The sequence below is a fragment of the Pseudozyma flocculosa genome, assembly GCF_000417875.1.
Source record: "Pseudozyma flocculosa PF-1 unplaced genomic scaffold scaffold00023, whole genome shotgun sequence".
NCBI lineage: Eukaryota > Fungi > Basidiomycota > Ustilaginomycetes > Ustilaginales > Ustilaginaceae > Pseudozyma > Pseudozyma flocculosa.
Genome location: NW_006920891.1, coordinates 94,164 through 111,110, shown reverse-complemented (window position 1 = coordinate 111,110; position 16,947 = coordinate 94,164). Strand labels below are relative to the sequence as shown.

Below are 16,947 nucleotides of genomic sequence, written 5' to 3'. Positions count from 1 at the left end.
CTCGAGGCTTTTACTGCTCAAAGGTCTGACGAGGCGCGGTGATCCCGCGGTGCGTGTGCATTGGCGTGTGTATGTGTGTGTCTGCGGGCGGGTGTGCACGGGCAGGACCTGAATTGGCGCCGAAGGAGGCCGGTCGTTGCGAGGACAGGAGCGGGCCGGCGGCGACCAGGCGCGAGGTCGTCGCGGACCTCGGGGCCGTCCGGCCGGCCACCTTTGCCTGCATTCGGGCGCCACTCGAAAAAGAGAGTGGGCGTGGGGGGTCCCCACTCAGGCGGCACCTAGGCGAGCGAAGGCCCGCTGGCTGGTGGGCAGGCCAGCAGGTCGGGGCGGGGCCAGGCAGGCCAGGCAGAGCCAGACCTATGTAGCAACAAAGGGGCTGCCGAGACGACCCTTGCTTGCTTGACCTCGCCCTTGCTCGCTCGCTCTCACGCCCCCGCACCCCACGCTCTTTGCGAACCTACCTCTTGACCACCACCACCACTAGCTGCCACCGCCGCCATCGTGCGCTGAACCTTTGGTTGATCCCCATCGCAATTCGCGCCGACCGGCTCGGCCCGACCCGACTCGATTCCGTCGCACCACCTCTTGATCTCGCCTGGTACCGTCCCGTCTTCTCGTCGCATCTCGTCTCTCGATTTTCAACTCGCCCCTCGCACTCGCACTCGCAATCGCACTACTCGGTCCAACCGCTGGCCCTATCAGTCTCCTCGCTGCTGCTCGCTCACCGCCCTCGACGGGCACCGACCTTTCGGACCGCTCTAAGGCTCCTCTCGGAAGTGGGCCGAAGTTTGGGCACCGCCACCGCCAGCTACGCCTTGCTCCTTGGCTGCTCGAGTCCCCGAGATCCACCTCGGATGACCCGTCGTCGCGTCATTCTCGCCCCACCTCGCCGCCGCTGATCAGCCCCTGAAGCCCACATCCTCACTTGCGGGCTCTTCCACCGCCGCCGTCGACCTCGCTCTTTGGGCGAACCACGCTCTGCCGGCGCCTGTCATATCTCCTAGCGCCTAAAGAACGCATCGCTCACCGCCTCACTCGCCTCCATCACCATCGTTGACCGCTGCACCATGGCCACCCTCGAGCGTCCTCACGCCCCGTCACAGGCGCACTTGGCTTCGACACGGACCCGGGACAGCACCATCTCCGCAGCCGGTCCCTCGCCGCGGCAGCAAAGGGACACCAGACCAGCCGGGCTCGTGCCTTCGTCTCCAACCATACTCCGCACCGCCGACTTAATCATCCTGCCCTCGGTCCCAACCCACGAGCCACAGGACAGCCCAGCCTCTCGAATCGTCGACGCTTCCTTGTGCGTCTCTGCCACCGATGCCCCTCTCTCGCTCGGCGTCCAACCCGGCTCTTGTGCTGGCCCGTCTGTCGCACATGTCCCGCAAAGCGCGGCGCATAGCGCGCCTTCAAAGATGCCCGAGGACCTTAGCAAAGTCTACCAGTACAGGATCGAGGGTACCCACGACGTTGCCTTTGACATCGTGAATCAACCCGGCGTCGATTCCGACCTGAAGAGATCGTTGCGGGAGCTGTCTGAGGAGACCCAGGAAGCAATCTCCGTTCTCGCCGAAAGCGTCTCATCGGCCGCCTCGCCGCCCTCTCCCACACGGGATGAGCTCGTCGAGGTGCTTCGACAGTCTTCGGAGGAGGGCGGCCTCGAACACCTGTCTATGCTGCAGCAGCGCCTGCGGCGGATCACGACCGCTTCTGAACCGGTCGACGCCGACGACTTGCACCTCGCCACGGCGCTTGTCGCCATGCTCGCCGCTTTGGAGCAGGTGCGCGGCCCTCCGAGGACTTCCTCCGATCCGACCAGCTCGGGAACGGCTCCTGATGTTCCGTCGGATGCTCGCCACCTCGACTCCAAGCCGCGCTCGACATCGGCGCGGCGCCGCGACTCTTTCGCGACTGCACGATCGTCTCATAGCGAGGAGCTCGACAACCCCTTTGGCGATGTGTCCGTCGACGCCGCCGTCGGCGATGCTTTTGGCCGGCTACATCGTCGGCTGATTTCCTTGCATGCGAGCACTCTGTTGCGTGACGCAGCAGCGCCGCTTGCTCCTGGCCCTGCGGCCGGCTCAGGCTCGGCACGTACCTCAGTGCCTAGCCAAGAGGCCTGGCAGCAGCTGTCGGAGCTCGTGGCCATCACCAAGGAGCTCGTTGCCTGGCGCAGCTCGACCGAGGTCCGGCCCGTCGATCCCTCTCCACAGCTCGCCGAGCAAGGCGACGTCGTGGGGAGCCTGAACCACGCAAGCCATGCAAGTCGACCCGCTCCTGGTCCATACGATGCCCTGGTCCGCGAGCTGATGCCCCAGCTGAGCCCAAAAGCCGCCTCGAGGAGCTCCACGCGGGCCTCGATGGTCTCGGTCGAATCAGGCCGTGCCACGTTGGCGCAGTCTTCCACGTCTTACCACGCACCGCTGCGAGCCTCGGTCTGGTCCGAACACTCTTTGCCCCCGTCCTACGGCTGCGGCTCGCTCGACACCCACGGATCGCACGGCAAGGTCGCAGCCGACAGCAAGGATCTGGCCGGCTTCCGCGAGCGAATCTGGTCCCTGCCCAGCTACACCGATGAAGAGGAAGCGTTCTCGCACCTCCGCTCCGCCGAAAAGGAGAAGCTTCAAGATGACGAGGCCGTTCCGCAACCCGCAGCGCCAGTCAAGGAGGCCGAGAAGCAGACGTCGACGTCGACGCTCCGATCGCAAGCGGCCGCCGCCTATGCGGCCAGGACGCCCGAGGACCTGCTCGTCATCCAACATTCGATTGAACGATTGTACTCGGCGGTCCCGCAATTTTTGAACCAGCGCTGCTCACTGCCGCCCGACCAGATGCGCGACGACCGCCTGCAGAGGATGATGGACAAGCTGGCTGCCACGCCTCGGCTCAATGACCAGCGCGCCGATCCGCCCTCGATCCGCACGCGCAAGGCGTCCGACCCGACTTCAGGAGGGGCGACGGGGTCCTCGTCGGCGTTTGCCTCTTCGAGCCGCCTCCTCGGCGTCGACAATGACGTCCGCACTCACCGACGACTCTCGGCGGCCGCCCAGCTCGGTCGCAAGTTTTCGGTGACGAGCCTCGCCAACACTCTCAAGCGCAGCTCGTTTGTCGATGTCAAGGGCAAGGCAAAGGAGCGCGATGCGGAGATGCGGGGAACGTCGATGCGCTGGAGCAATAGCGAGGGTCAGGAGCGCGACTTTGCCTCGCTCGACGAGCTCTTTGCCTCGGTGCACCGTGCCCAGGACATGGATCTGGGCGAGCAGAGGGTGGCGATGAAGCCGCGTCCCGGCCGCAAGGCTAGCGCGCTCCTGGGCTCTGCTTACGAGCCCGAGAGCGTCGGTATCGACCGCGACGTCAACGCCGACGCCGATGAGACCCTCTTCCAGCTGCTCAACAACCAGGGCCAGGCCCGGATGGCGGGCCAGGATGCCATCATGGCACCGCGGCGCTCTGGAGGCAAGAGGCCGTCGGCGTCGGCATCGGCCTCTCGACGCGGTTCGCAGCCGGACCTGATTGGCGGCCGCGACGACCTTCTCGACACGACCACGCCGAGGGCGAGCATCAGCGCCGCTACTGCGATGGCTTCGGCAACGCGGGGCGAGCGCGGCGACGGAGCCGCCGACATGGTGTGCGCGGCCAGCCACCCTGCTTCGGTTCCTCAGACCACCGCATGTGAGTCGTCGCCGCTATCGCTCCCGTCGTCGTTGGCACGAGGTCCGGCTGCTGGCGCCGAGGGAACGGCATTGGATGCTCAGACTGTCGCGCTCGCCCATTCTCGCTCGGTTGCAGGAATGCACTACATCCTCGAGACCCAGGCCAACCTGTTCGCCATAAATGGTATGGCGACGGTCTACGGCGGCAGCCCTGGGACAACGACGACAAACCTCGTGTACGAAGTGTGCAACAGCGGCAGCGCTTCTGTTGACGATGCCGAGGACAGCCTCGAGACGACGCTGCACCTATCGCAAGGCCCTTCAAGCTCCCACCCTGACGTGACTGTCCCGTTACCTGGCCTCGGCGTACCGCTTCAAAGGGGGTCCGCGCAGCTCAGCCAGGACCACTTCGCCTTCCGGCTTTCCATGCCTCGACGGGCTGCCATCAGCAGCGCACCGTCCACGCACCTGTCACACTCGTCCGAGCCCGTCGCATTTCCCTTTTCCTCCGACTCGCTGGCACTGCACCGGCCCCCGACGCTGTCCTGCGCCGGCTGCGACGCCGTACTGGCGGACCTTGGCCTCACGACACGGCGGTATCGAGCGCTGCCCTCGCAGCACTGGGAGGAGCTGGTCGACGCGTGGATGTGCCACGGCGACCAGGAGCTCAACGAGAGCGTGGCAAGGGGCAAACAGGGTCTCGAAGAAGGCAGGCCCATCCCATCCGACGAGGTCTGGGTGGCCGACCTGCATCTGATGCTCCCGGCCTCGTCAGCACGGCCAGACGCGCTTTCGTGGGACGCGGCTGCAGGCAGCAGCCATCCGACGGTGAGTGGCCGTGACATGAAACGCTCTCCCTGGCTCTTCCTACTCCATATTGCACTCTACTGCTGTTCTGCAGCCACCACCGGACCATCAGAAAGTCGACGCCTACCCAGCCCACCGGCGGTCGAAGCGGACACGGCCGTCTCGGACCGAGGAAAGGCGGACAAAGGCACGGGATGTTGCCGCCGCATGACGAGGAACCGCCGCCGTTTCGCTGTCGGTCGCTTCGCGGCTAAGGCGGGCAGGCAGGCAGGTTTGCGTCTCGGCGCGCAACCTCTTCTCCGTCCTCGCCTGGCCTCTGGTCCGTACGGCCGTCTGTCCGCTTCGACGACCCGACTGATACTATGCGTCCCAGATCGACCTCGACTCTACCCAGAAACACTCTCCCCTCCCCAGATCCGTAGAGAGGAGGGTCACTAACGTAGAGGACATCGGCTGACGCTCCGCATCCCCCTTTTTTTCCTGGGCTCTCTTGACGCCGACAGGCTACGGCGAGCGCGGCAGAAGGAGCGACGACGATGACGACGACGACGGCGGCGGTGGTGCGATGTACGGCATGCCTTCGTTCTGTCGGTGCGGCCTTCGTGTCCAGCTCGACGTCCGATGCGGCCGGGGGCGTGACGGCGTTGAAGCTGCACAAGCATGCCATTTCGAGCGCGTCGGAACCGGACGCACTGCCGCGCCTCGTTTCGGCGCAGATGCTCGACGTCGCCCGCGCCCATGCCGCCTACCACTTTGTCCTGGCCGACGAGGGGAGCGGTCGCGAGAGGATCCTGGTGAGTCTGCCTTGGCCCCTTCCTTCCCTAGTCGCCGGGCAGGACCACTCCCACTGACGCCCAATCCCGTTCCGATGCCATCCTCGGCGTGCGTGGATGATAGATCTGGCTCTTCCAACCCTCCTTTCAAATTTTGACTTCCCATCCTCTCCCACCCGCCCTTTCAAACCGACGACAACGGGGCGAGAACGAGACGAACCCGAAACGGCAACCGATCCACGCAGCCAAGTGTCTCTTCCAGATCCTCCCCTCTTCGACGGCTGCCGCCGTCATGCAGGCAAAAAGCGGGGGGGAGGGCATCGAACGGATCCACCTCCCCGCCGAGGCCTGCGACGGCCTCGTCGACCTGCTGCGCGCCTCGGCACACATCTACCCCCCCTCCCGACGTAGCTTTGGAGCTTGGACCGTCGGATGGCTGCCTCGCCTCTGATGCCGCTCTCGCCCCACGTTGGTCGGGCCTTGTCGGCCTGGCTCGACTCGATCCCGTCTCTTTGTCGCCATCGCAGACAGGCCGTCTCCAGCTGGCGGAACGGGAGCTGTGCACCGGCGTCGCATTCGATCAACCCGTCTACGCTCCGCCACCCCGCATCGTACCAAACGGGGATGGCGGGGGGACCGCGAGTCTGGAGAAATCATTGTTCGTCTCGTCTCGTCTCGTCTCGTTTCGTTTCGTTTCGTTTCGTCTCGTCTCGTCCGTTCGTCGATAAGCAGCAGAATATATACACGGCCATCAACCGCCGGCGCAACAACGTCCGTCGTCGTCGTTCTTCCAACGGCAGGCGGGGGTTAAATCCAACGGACTCAGACGCGGTTGACGGTTTCGGGGACGTAGTCGTCTTCGAGCGACGCCTTTGCGCCGTGGACGGGGCTCGGGTCGCGCTCGTAGGCCTGCACCACGCCCTTGGTGGCGTCGAGCATGCGCGCATCCGATCCCTGCCGCGAGTGCGTGCCCGCACCGGGTGCGCCGCCGTACGTCGTCGTCGTCGTCGCACCACCTGCGCCATCGCCACCAACAGCAGCGGCGGTATCAGCACCGTGGTGACGATGGTGGTGGTGGTGGTGGTGGTGACGGTGCTGGTGTCGCGGCGAGTCGTCGAGCTCCGACGCGTTCTCCTCGACATCGCCCTCGTCGTAGCCGGCGCCGGTGGAGAACATTCCCTCGCGCGGGATACGCGGGCTGTAGGGCTTGTGGCAGAGCGGGTGGCTGAGCGGCGGAAAGTAGAGGCGGTACACGCTAAAGGCCATGACGAAGCCGAGGATGCCGCCGGCAATGACGTCGGTGGCGTGGTGGCGGTAGTCCATGGTCCTCGACACTGCGATCAGCACGGCGCCCAGCATGGGCGTCAGCGTGAGCCAGGCCGAGATGGCGTGGCCGCGCCGGTCAAAGAGGTGCATCTTGGCGGCCAGGTAGAGGCTGAGGAACGTCAGGCCCGCAAACGCCGAGCTGGCATGGCCAGAGGGGAAGCTGCGGAAGCCGTCGCGCAGCTCCGAATTGTCGACGCCCACGCTGCAAATGGCGTCCGTGGCCAGGCCGTACGGCTGCGCGTTGGCCGAGCCCGGCCGCGGCTGGCACCGGTCAATCAGGTCCGGACGCGGACGGCCCACGCACACCTTGATGATGGTGGTCGCGGTGACGTTGAGGCAGTGGGCCAGCACGAAACCCAGCAGGCCGTTGTGCAGGTCCCACACGGAGCGCGACACGCCCAGCGCCACGCCAGCGATGATGAGGGCGGGCACAATGACGGCCGACACGCCGAGCAGCCACATGGGCACGCGCTCGCTCGTGGCAAATGTGTGCTGGATGCTCGTGTCGGTCAGGCTGAATTCGCGGCGGAAGCCGTGCACATTGTTGATGAGCGCCAGCAGGCCGGCCAGGACGATGGTGATGATCCAGTCCGGCAGGTAGCTGCGCAGCAGCAGCAGCTTGCGCTCGCGCGTCATGGGCGGGCGCTGGCGCGACCACCGCAGCGTGCGGTAAAGGTCGCCGCCGGGCAGCTTGGAAGCCGAGGGGATGTGTTGTCCGCCGTTGACACCAGCAGCCGGTCCAACGTGTACGTGCTGGTGCTGGTGCTGGTCGGCGGTGCCGTCATTGCCGTTCTGGTTCTGGGCGTACATGTTGCGGCCAAACTCGGAGGCGCGGCTGGCGAGGCGACCAAAGAGGGTGCTGTTTGGGCGGCGGCGGTGGTTGGGGTGGGAGTGGTCGCTGTCGCTAAACGACTCGAACGGGTGGGCAATGGAGCGGTAGCTGTCGTAATTGCGCTGGAGCGGCGGCTTGCGGAAGGGCTTGGGGGTCCAGCGGCTGTTGTGCTCGGTCGTCGAGGGGTGGTGGTCGGCCGGGGACGGGTAGTCGGCGGGGTAGTAGTACTGCTGGTGCCTCTGGGCCTGTGCCTGGATGTCGCGGATGGAGGGGTAGCCGGAGAGGGAGGCGTCTTCGTAGCTGGCGTCTGCGTCTTGGAGGGCGGTCAAGGTGGCGGGGTCGACCTTGGTGTCTTGGGATCCTCCTGCGAGGAGCGGGTTGCTGAGCGGGTCCGAGTGTTCTAGGGCCGAGGGCGAGGGTGCGGCCGATACGGAGCGGGGGGTGCTCGAGGCCGAGTGGGACGAGGCGGCGAGCTGGTGCCTAGACTGCTGCGCGCGCGAGGCCTGGTTGGGCGATCCGTACACGCTGTGAGGGTTGATGAAGGTGGTGGTCGGGTTGGGCTGAGCGAGGGGGGACAGAGGCATCACCGGACGGGAGGGCGGCGGCGAAAGCGACAGCGGCGAAGGTACTTGGAGGCCGTCGTAGACGTTGGGAGCGGGACAGAAGGTGAGGTGGTGGCAGGAGGGCAAGAGAGAAGCCGGGGACGACCAAGAGGCGATGCGGCTTTTTGTCAAAGCGGCGTCCAAGGGCGCAGCCGGCGGGTCAGGGAAGGGGGGGCGCAGCAGTCGCGGAGATGGTGCCTAGTGGTGGTGGTGATGGAGCAGCGCCGGCGAGAGGCGCGGCGATGGAGACAAGGCGAAGCGAGGCAAAGGCAGAGAGAGAGGCGGGCGTCACAGCGGGGTCGGATCACAGGGCGATGGGTGATGAACCGAGGTGGAGCGGCTTCGGCCAACAGCCGACACAGACGTACGGCCGTGGTCTGCCCTGGCCTGGCCGACCAGGTAGGCCTGGCTGTTTGCCCCGCTGCCCCGCGGATGAATTTGATATTTGGCGCTGCCAGGCCTGGCCTGCCTCTGCCTCTGCCTCTGGCCCTGTGCACGCAACCCGACCAACACCATCCGCGGCCACTCCGACTCCAACCCAGCCGCCGAAGCAGCGGGGACGGAGGGCCGGTGGAGCGACCTTCTACCCGAAGCCTGCCTGCCGGCCCTGCACTCGACCCCTGAGCAGACCGATGGAGGGATGCCGCCGTGGCGGATGGGGCCGGTCAAGGCAGGCCAGGTCCGAGGCTGGCGGAGGTGTCGGTCGATCTGCTCTATCTGCTCGTCTGACCCCCTCTTTGGCGGCCGCCTCGAGACTTTGGCACAGCCACCGCTCTCTCCGAAACCTCGCCCAGCCTCGGTGCGGGCGTGGCTTACGAATTGCCTACCGACGGCGGCCCTAGCCTGTCCGCTGGCCTTCCGTCGCCGTGGCCACGTTTTCGGGACGCTGCCGGCGAGGGCAGGGATGGCCAGGCAAGCGGGTGCGGTGAGCCCCTGAGCCTGGCCCGTCTGCCGCGGCCGGAAGCTTCTTAGGCCGCCTTTGCTCCCGACCGGCACCTTACGTCGGCCATCCCTGCCTTCCGCCGCTTGGCCTCTCTCCCTGCCTCGTTGCCTCGACCTCTAGCCGTGCGGTGCCGCATCGTCCCTCTTGCCGCCGGCTGCATCCTGCACTTCTCTCTCCTTGCTTGCCGCCCTTGGATCAGCGGACCACGCACGATGGCGCCCTATCACCTCGACCTCGCGCACATCTTTGGCCGCGGCCCGCACGGCAACGCCTCGACGGCGGCAACGGCTGCAGCGGCGGCCGCCGTTGGCGCCATCGCTTGCCTCTTTGTCTCGTCGGTGGCCAGGGGTGGCATCGACCATGCCATCCGACCCGCGCTGCTCCTCTCGCCGCCGCGCAGCAACGACGGACCCTACCCGACCGACCTCTATCCTGGCGCAAAGTGAGTCGGGCGAGGTGTCAGTGTGCCGCCTGGACTGCCTCTCCTTTCGTCGGAAGCCACTGGTCGCGACGATCCGCTGACGGTCGGGTTGGCTTTCCCGCTGCTGCTTGGTGGTTGTGCCCTCTTGCCACCGCTCAGAGACCTCGAGACGCCCCTCGGTCGCATTCGGTACTACGACATTGGCCCGCGGGATGGCAAGAAGCTGCTGCTGGTGCACGGCATCTCTACGCCGACGCCATGCTGGTCCAAGCTGATCCCCAAGCTCGTCGAGCAGGGCTACCGGGTCCTCTGCTTTGACCTGCTGGGCCGCGGCTACTCGGACGCGCCCCTGGTTCCGCAGGACGTGTCGCTGTTTGTCTCGCAGATCCTCTTTGTTCTCGGCGACGTGCCCGACTTTGATCGGTTCGACCTGGCGGGCATGTCGTTGGGCGGCGCCATCGTGTCGCAATTTGCCCACTACTTCCCCGGGCGGGTGCGACGGCTGGTGCTCATCTGCCCCGCCGGAGGTACGCCGAGGAAGCACCTGGGCCTGGCTCGGCGGATGGCCTTTTCGCGGCTGATGCCCGTGTCGGTGGTGCGACTGCTGCTGGGCGCGGTCAACATCCTGCCCAAGCCGCCCAAAGGCAGCGTGGTGCACTGGCAGTCGGAGAACCACGCGGGATACCAGTACAGCTTCATCGTGAGTGGGTCATGGTCGTGGTCGTTGTCGGCGCTGTCGTCCATCATCCTGGATGCGCACCCTGACCCCCTATTTGTCTTCTCTGCTGTCCCTTGCCGTCTGCCACGCCGCAGTCGAGCCTGCAGTGCTCTCCCGTGTTTGACAGCGGCGAGGTGCACGAAAAGGTCGTCCAGTCGTTTGGCAAGCGGTGCGTGGCCATCTGGGGCGACGCCGACGATATCGTGCCCCTGGCCACCAAGCGCTACTTTGGACCTGGGCTCGAGGTCAAGGTGATCCCGCAGGGCAATCACTGGATCGTCCTGACGCACCCGGACCTGGTGGCGCAGCACATGCTCGAGTTCCTCGCGTAGCGCAGTGCGGGTGCAGCGTAGTGTAGCGGGGTGTATGGGCGAGGGCGCCCAGTCGCAACGTCGTCCGAGGATATCACCGCCGCAGCCTGCGCAGCAGAGCAGGTCGACTTGGTTGATGGTGGCGAGCGGGGCAGAGGCAGCGGCAGCGGCAGCGGTCCGTGCGGCAACGGCGCGTCTCCGAGGCAGGAAGAAATAAAAGTGGAGGCATGCCGCCAAAAACTCGTCCGAAAACGCCGCGGAAAAAAGGGGTCCCAAGGGCCCTCGCCTTGGCACCTCACCACCACCACCACCACCACCACTTTCACGACCACCCACACGGAACAGCACCGACGATGGGCAAGATCACCGAGATCGTATCAGAAGACGTCTCCAATGTTCCACACGCAGGCGGCAGCGCTGGCACCGGCGCGGCGGCGGACGACGACGACGAGGCAGAGATGCTCACCTCGGCCCAGCGCGAACAGGTCCTCTTCCAGACGGGCGTGCTCGACAAGCTCGGCCTGCCAAAGGACTACATCACGCTCCAAGAGGCGCAGAAACAGCTCGAAGATCTCAAAAAGCGGCCGAGCGACGTAAAGACCGGCAGCGGCAGCGGCAGCAGCAGTGGCGGCAAGTCGACATCACAGCCTCGGCAGAGGGCACCACCACGGCCACGGCAGGCCGGGGGTCCGGCAGCAGAGTGGACCGCTTCCACCGACGACGACGACGACGACGACGACGACGAGGACTACGACTCGCAAGACGACTACGGCCAGCCCTCGGATGCTGAGTACGCCTCGGACGACGATGCGGAAAAGCTGATGCGCGACCAGGAGGCCAGGGGCATGTCGCCCGCGCTCGAATCCGCCCTCGACCTCGTCATCTGGACCATGCCCTTTGGCTTCGTCTACACCCTGCTCGACATCCTCGTACGACAGCAGTACGCCGAGACCGTCGGCTTCTTTGACCAGATGGCCAGGCTCGTCGGATCCCTGCCGTGTGAGTCAGCTGGCCCCGACCACCCCAGGGAAAAGCGGTGGATGTGTGACGCAGTGAGAGGCTGACGAGTCAGGCGATCCGTGCCCTCCCACACCTGCAGTGCTGGCGCTCTTCATCTGGTACAGTAAGTTTCCTCCCATCGACCACCTTCCTGACCTGTAGAGGTGCTGAGCGGACGGACCGACTGACTGCCCGTGACCGGCGTTCCGCAATCGCAGACCTGACATCAAAGCGCAAGGTGCTACTCCAAGTCCTCCTCTTTCTCATCTTCACCATATGCACGCCGGCGCTCATCTACATCGTCAACAAGGTGCGCTGCCCGGTCGCGCGCCCCGCATCCAGCTCTTGTTGACCGACGTCGTCGCTGATAATCCGCACTGGTACTGCTCCCTAATTTCGCACGTCGACGAGCAGTCACCCTACGACGTCGTGATGCGCCGCGTGCCGCCGCTGGGGACGCTGTGCATCTTTGCCGCCGTACGCCTCGAACTCCTGCCTACCTGCATCGGTCTCGCCATCGTGGCCGGGTACGTGCAGTACTATGGCATGAAGATCGTCTTTGATTGATAACCCCCGCAGGCGGGCACGAGGGGAATGTATGGGTGGGTCCTTTCAGGAAGCATGGCGAGGCGCGTTGGACATGGGGTTCCGTAGGGGGTACAGAGGAGGAGGGGAAAGGAGGTGGGATTCACAGATGTCGAAGCAGCGTTGCCGCTCCCGCTCCGCCTGTGCATCGGCGCGTTCTCGCAGATATGGCGATAGGGAACGACGAGCTCTTGACCTGCCTCAAACGAGGATCGGGACGAGCATGTTGAGATTGCGCAGCTGGGGTGCCGCCCTTTCCTCCTGCCTCGCGCGATCGAGGGTGATCAAGGCGTCGGGGTAGTCTGAGGTCGAGCCGGCGTAGGGTAGAGCGGAGGTTCACCGGCCCCCTTGCACTTGGCTGGCTTGCGATCTTGCGGGTGCTTGGCGTGTACGCCTGTACTGCTCGAGATTGCAACGAGGAGGAAGAGGACGAGGGGGGACGAGGAGGAAGGAGGTGGGAGGGTGCATCTTCTCTTGTCGTTTGGACCTGGAGGAACTCGCGGATCGTGAAAGGTGACCCTGGAACTTGGGACTTGGTCTTGACGGCTGGACTGAGACGGTGGGAGTGTGAGTAACGGAGTGAAGCGGTGAAGATCGACGTCGGATCAAATGGCGACAGGACCTTATATCCCTTCCCCCCTCTCCCCCCTTCATGCCCAATAGCGCCCGTTCTTCGTCAGTCGCGAGAAAGCAGAGCAAGAACGCGGCGATCATGCTCTGGCAAGCCAGATGTGCGGCAGCGAGCGAGGATGGGACTTGCGCGCGCGGATCGCGCCGTACGGCCCCAGGATGATGATGGCCGCGTCAAGGCGGCTCGAGCTAGTCTGTCGCAACACATGCCAAGACGAGGGAGGACAAGACAACGTCGCCGTGTCCTCTTGGCGTCACTCCTTCCCGTGCCGTCTGTGCAACATCGAAGTGCCCAGAGTGTAGCAGCAGCTCAGACCCGCGTCAGGATGGTTCAAGGTTCAGCAGTACTTCGGCTGACTTTGTCGAGCCGCAGGAGTACGCACGGATCTAGAGACATGATTCTCTTGGCGAGCGGCCCTGTCCTCCCACTCGTGGTTCAGAGGGCAGCCTCCCCGTCACATTGATCTTCGATCCTTCGGAGAATAAGAGAAAGTAATGCAGCACCGTTCAGCACCTGACGTATGTAGCGAGGGGTACAGCCGCCGTGTCAGCAACGGTAAGCTCCTTGCCGGTCATCCTCGACGACACGCCGACCTGAACAGCGGCTGCGGAGCGGGTCGGAAGCAATGCAGCTGTCATTCTGACAATGACAATGACAATGACGATGACGATGACGATGACGGCGCCCAACGGCTGCTGCGGTCTGACACGGCTTGATCGCCGAATATCGCAAGGACGTGCGAGGTGGAAGCATGGATAGTGGCGAGCGCAAAGGAGCAGACAGCGGCACACATATGCGTCTAGAGCGGAGCCCATACGAGTGCGCGGCGAACGTACCGCTCCCCTCTCGCGGAGTCACGGTGGATGGGCATCTGCGTCGCTGCCGCAAGGGCGGGAGGTGGGGGACCTTCGCATGGATCATGTATGTAGCTGGGTGCCCCAAGTCCGGTCTGAGGCGACCGCAAGAGCTCAAAGAGGCACGCGATGCGATGGCCCCCCATCTTCGATTCACAGATCGCTTCATGATGGCACAGACAGACGGCCAGCGTCCGCCATCGCCCTGGTACTTCTTCTGCTCGGTCGAGCTTGGTTCATCGCGGCTCTGCAAAAGGAACAAACGGCCCGCCGTCGTCGTTTTTGTCTGGTGTCTGTCGCGCGTGTGCCTTTCTGGTTGCCGTGAGAGGACCAGCTCTCGAACGGATCGTCCCGCACCGTCGTCGTCGATGCTGGTCGCTGAATCTTCACTTTTTCGAGGTCGTCTTGGCCTTTGGCGTCGCAGTGCGCCTTCTTCTCTTCGCTTGGCGCCCCCCATCGCGCGTCGATGCCGTCTTCTTGATCGTCTTTCCTTCACTGTGTTCTGCATCTTCTCGATAAGGCGCGCCAGCTCGATCCACACCGAATCGGGTCGGAGGAAGAAGCCGGAGAGAGCCGTGGCTGATGAGCGCGGCTGCTCGGCCTACTCGTCCGTCTTGATCCGCTTGCTTCGGTGCTCTTGTCCTTCATCCGCCCCGTCCTGCGAGTGCGGCGATGTGGCCCTTCTGCTGCGAGCAGAGCTGGGAGCAGCGGCGGGCTTGCTGCCCTCGTCCGGCTTCGGCTGCAACGTCGATGCTCCCTGAGCTTGCTGGACATCCTTCTCATGCACGCCATCGCGATTCGGCTCGGCCTCGGCCTCGATCTGGACCGTCTCCGCGCTAGCTCGAGGACGGGAGGACACCACGAGCAGCGACGCCCACTCGGCCAGCTGCTTGTCCAATCTCTTCACCTTCCAGGATCGACCGAGCTGACGCTGCTGCGGGTACAGGTCCGTCTTGGTGAGCGTGACGCAGGACGTCCTGCCGTCGTCCGCCTCGAACGTCGCCGCCGTCGTAAACGAAAACGGGCGCCAGCCACGACGTCGCCACGCCTCCACGTTCGTCGCGGCTTCGACGGGCATCCTCTCTTCGCAGTTGGCGACGAGGTCCCGCGCCTCGGCTGCGTCCAGTCCCGAGATGGTGATGGTGCGTTCGGGTCCCCGGAGGAAAGCTTCGACCCGGGCATCGTGGTAGAAGTCGGCGGAATCGAAGCGCCAGTAGTCTTCCGCCGGCCTGGGCAGCGCGGTCTCGTCGCGCTCCTCTCGGAGCCAGGCGAGGCTGCGCTCGACGTACGGACGGATGGCATCGCGCTTCGCCTCGCTGTAGTCGTCCGGAGAGTCGGATCGGATCCCGAGGAGCGCGTCCATGCCCGGTTCGAAGCTAAGACGGGCATCGGGTGAGTTGAGGAGTCGTTGCACGACGTTTCCGCAGACGGCGGCGTTCGGCTCGGACAGTGCGTAGCGGAGTATCGTGAATGGCTTCGCGCAATTGAAACCATGGTCTCCACGTCCGAGGCCGTGTTCGGAACGCAGCAGGACCTTGATAAGCGTCTCGGCCATGTCCTGCGCTCCGTCCTCTCTGCACTGTACCACCGCCGTGAGGATGAGGAGCGGGTCTGGGGACAGCATGTCAAAGAGGCGAACCCGTACCGTCGGCCTCGCTTCCTCCCACATGAGCAGCGGGAGGAAGGCGCGCCTGTCGGCAAACGGGGACTGGAGCATGTCGGTCATCGAGTAGATGTCCAACAGGAGGTCGAGCAGCTGCTGGTTGAACGGGCGCTTGACGAGTGTCTGGACGACGATTACGCATAGGTTCTCGAGACGCATCTTGCTCTTGAGTTCACGTACCGTGGGGGCGTGAAACTTCTTTGTGAGCTCCAGGAAAGATCGCAGGGAGGCGTCTGGGAGGATGTGCCTGGCCAGGATGTTGTTGCAGAAGTAGTTGGTCTCCCCCACGCATGCTATCGTAAGCCGGTGCCAATCGCGGTCTGGCCACGCGATCAGGACATTCTTGGTCCACCGCTCTGGAAGTTCCGATTCGTGCACGCCGTTCTCGTCCTGCGCCTTTGGGCGTCGCTCCCAGGGATCCTTGAGCGTTTCGGCGTCCGGGTTGAGGATGTCCTCGTCGCCGAAGTACTTGTCTGGACTGCAGTTTCCCGGGATGCGCGTGCCTCCGTCGAGGTGTTGCAAATCTGCAAAGGCGATCGCGCACGTTTTGCTCAACGACACGTCCCCATATGAGTGGGACACAAATCTCCGGTCAATCCGGGCCTTGGCCACGAAGAATGCGTAGCGGCGATCCTCCGAGAGCAGCGTATTGGCGGCACGCAGGCTCACGAGGCGCTCATGGTCGACGCCCTTGAAGACCGTGTTGCCTTGACCGGTGCTGAGCTCGGCAGGGTACTCGTGGTCGAGGAAGAGGTAGAAGTGACGCTCCTGTTTGCTCAGATGCCAGAGGCAAGCCGCCATCTGCGAGACGACATCGTCGTCGACGGTGGAGGGGATCGTCGACCTGGCGCGATCCGCCGGCCAGCAGACGGCATAGACGAGCAGGAGACGGTAGCCCTGCGTCACGGACAGCACCTCGTGCTCGAGGTCCGAGTGGTGGACAGCAAAGTGGCATCCGGACGCGGTCGTGCCGGCTACAGCGCCAAAGTCGTGCGTCATCGAGTCGCCTCCCTTGTATACGGCCAGCTGGCCGCCGCTGTGGATCGAGGGGAGCTGCACGACGAGCGTGGCAAACATGCCGTCGCGGGATTTGGTGCGACAAAGGCTGCCAGAGGGACCGCCGGCCTCGTGAAAGAGAAACTTGTCGAGGTGCAGCGTGAGGGGCGTGTCGACAAAGCCGAACCTGTCGGCGATCTGCGAGCCAAGGGCAGCGAGGCCGTCGCGCCACGCCTGGTTGTCGACGGTCACCTTTCCCGCATCGAGCTGGCAGGGTTTGCCAGCCGAAGCGTCGGCAAAAGCTGCGCACGGTGACGGCGCCCGTTCGCAGACACCAGCGAGTCGTTTGGCGTCCTCGTGGTCGACGAGCGGGAGGGGGATCGGACCGCACCCGTTGACGCTGATGCTAGAAAGCGGCGGCAACGTGTCGGCGAGACCACCAAAGGTGAAGCTTGCGAGGTCCTGCTGCTGCTGCTGAACCCTGGCCATCAGCTTGCCCAGCTCGGAGAGCGAACCGGCCTGCTCTCGAGCGACTTGGCCCGACTCGCTGGTCGAAGTGGCGTCCGTCTGCCCGTCATCGACGCTAGATTCGTTGCCGGACATATCGCTGATGGGTGAGCGCTGCAGGCGATGGAACGTCAAGCCGACGACTGATGCTGACGGGTGACGATAGCGGCAGGAGGCGAGGCGTGTATCAACAAGCGAGGAAGAACGAGGTTCGGATCGAGGAATGGTACGGTGACGGGCTGGGAGAGGAAAACGAGAGGAAAACGACAACGGCGCAGACAGTTGGCGAGAGGGGTTGGTGGTGGTGGTAGGGAGAAGAGAAG

The 16,947-nt window shown here is 64.7% G+C and overlaps 5 protein-coding genes across 5 annotated transcripts; 3 read left to right on the top strand and 2 right to left on the bottom strand.

The window, feature by feature from the left end:
* Positions 1-1,418: 1,418 nt before the first annotated feature.
* On the top strand, positions 1,419-5,314 carry PFL1_06000 (uncharacterized protein; the record flags this gene model as incomplete). Its single annotated transcript, XM_007883538.1, has 3 exons — positions 1,419-4,484; positions 4,967-5,257; positions 5,300-5,314. 3 exons carry the CDS (start codon positions 1,419-1,421, stop codon positions 5,312-5,314), a joined length of 3,372 nt encoding a protein of 1,123 aa, XP_007881729.1.
* A 744-nt stretch (positions 5,315-6,058) lies between these two features.
* On the bottom strand, positions 6,059-7,978 carry PFL1_05999 (uncharacterized protein; the record flags this gene model as incomplete). The annotated part of the gene is made up of 1 exon (XM_007883537.1): positions 6,059-7,978. The coding sequence occupies one exon, from the start codon at positions 7,976-7,978 to the stop codon at positions 6,059-6,061; it is 1,920 nt and encodes a 639-aa protein (XP_007881728.1).
* A 1,173-nt stretch (positions 7,979-9,151) lies between these two features.
* On the top strand, positions 9,152-10,410 carry PFL1_05998 (uncharacterized protein; the record flags this gene model as incomplete). The annotated part of the gene is made up of 3 exons (XM_007883536.1): positions 9,152-9,381; positions 9,520-10,060; positions 10,174-10,410. 3 exons carry the CDS (start codon positions 9,152-9,154, stop codon positions 10,408-10,410), a joined length of 1,008 nt encoding a protein of 335 aa, XP_007881727.1.
* A 332-nt stretch (positions 10,411-10,742) lies between these two features.
* On the top strand, positions 10,743-11,955 carry PFL1_05997 (uncharacterized protein; the record flags this gene model as incomplete). The annotated part of the gene is made up of 4 exons (XM_007883535.1): positions 10,743-11,388; positions 11,489-11,512; positions 11,607-11,698; positions 11,803-11,955. The coding sequence occupies 4 exons, from the start codon at positions 10,743-10,745 to the stop codon at positions 11,953-11,955; spliced, it is 915 nt and encodes a 304-aa protein (XP_007881726.1).
* A 2,104-nt stretch (positions 11,956-14,059) lies between these two features.
* Positions 14,060-16,720, bottom strand: PFL1_05996 (uncharacterized protein; the record flags this gene model as incomplete). The annotated part of the gene is made up of 1 exon (XM_007883534.1): positions 14,060-16,720. One exon carries the CDS (start codon positions 16,718-16,720, stop codon positions 14,060-14,062), a length of 2,661 nt encoding a protein of 886 aa, XP_007881725.1.
* Positions 16,721-16,947: the final 227 nt, after the last annotated feature.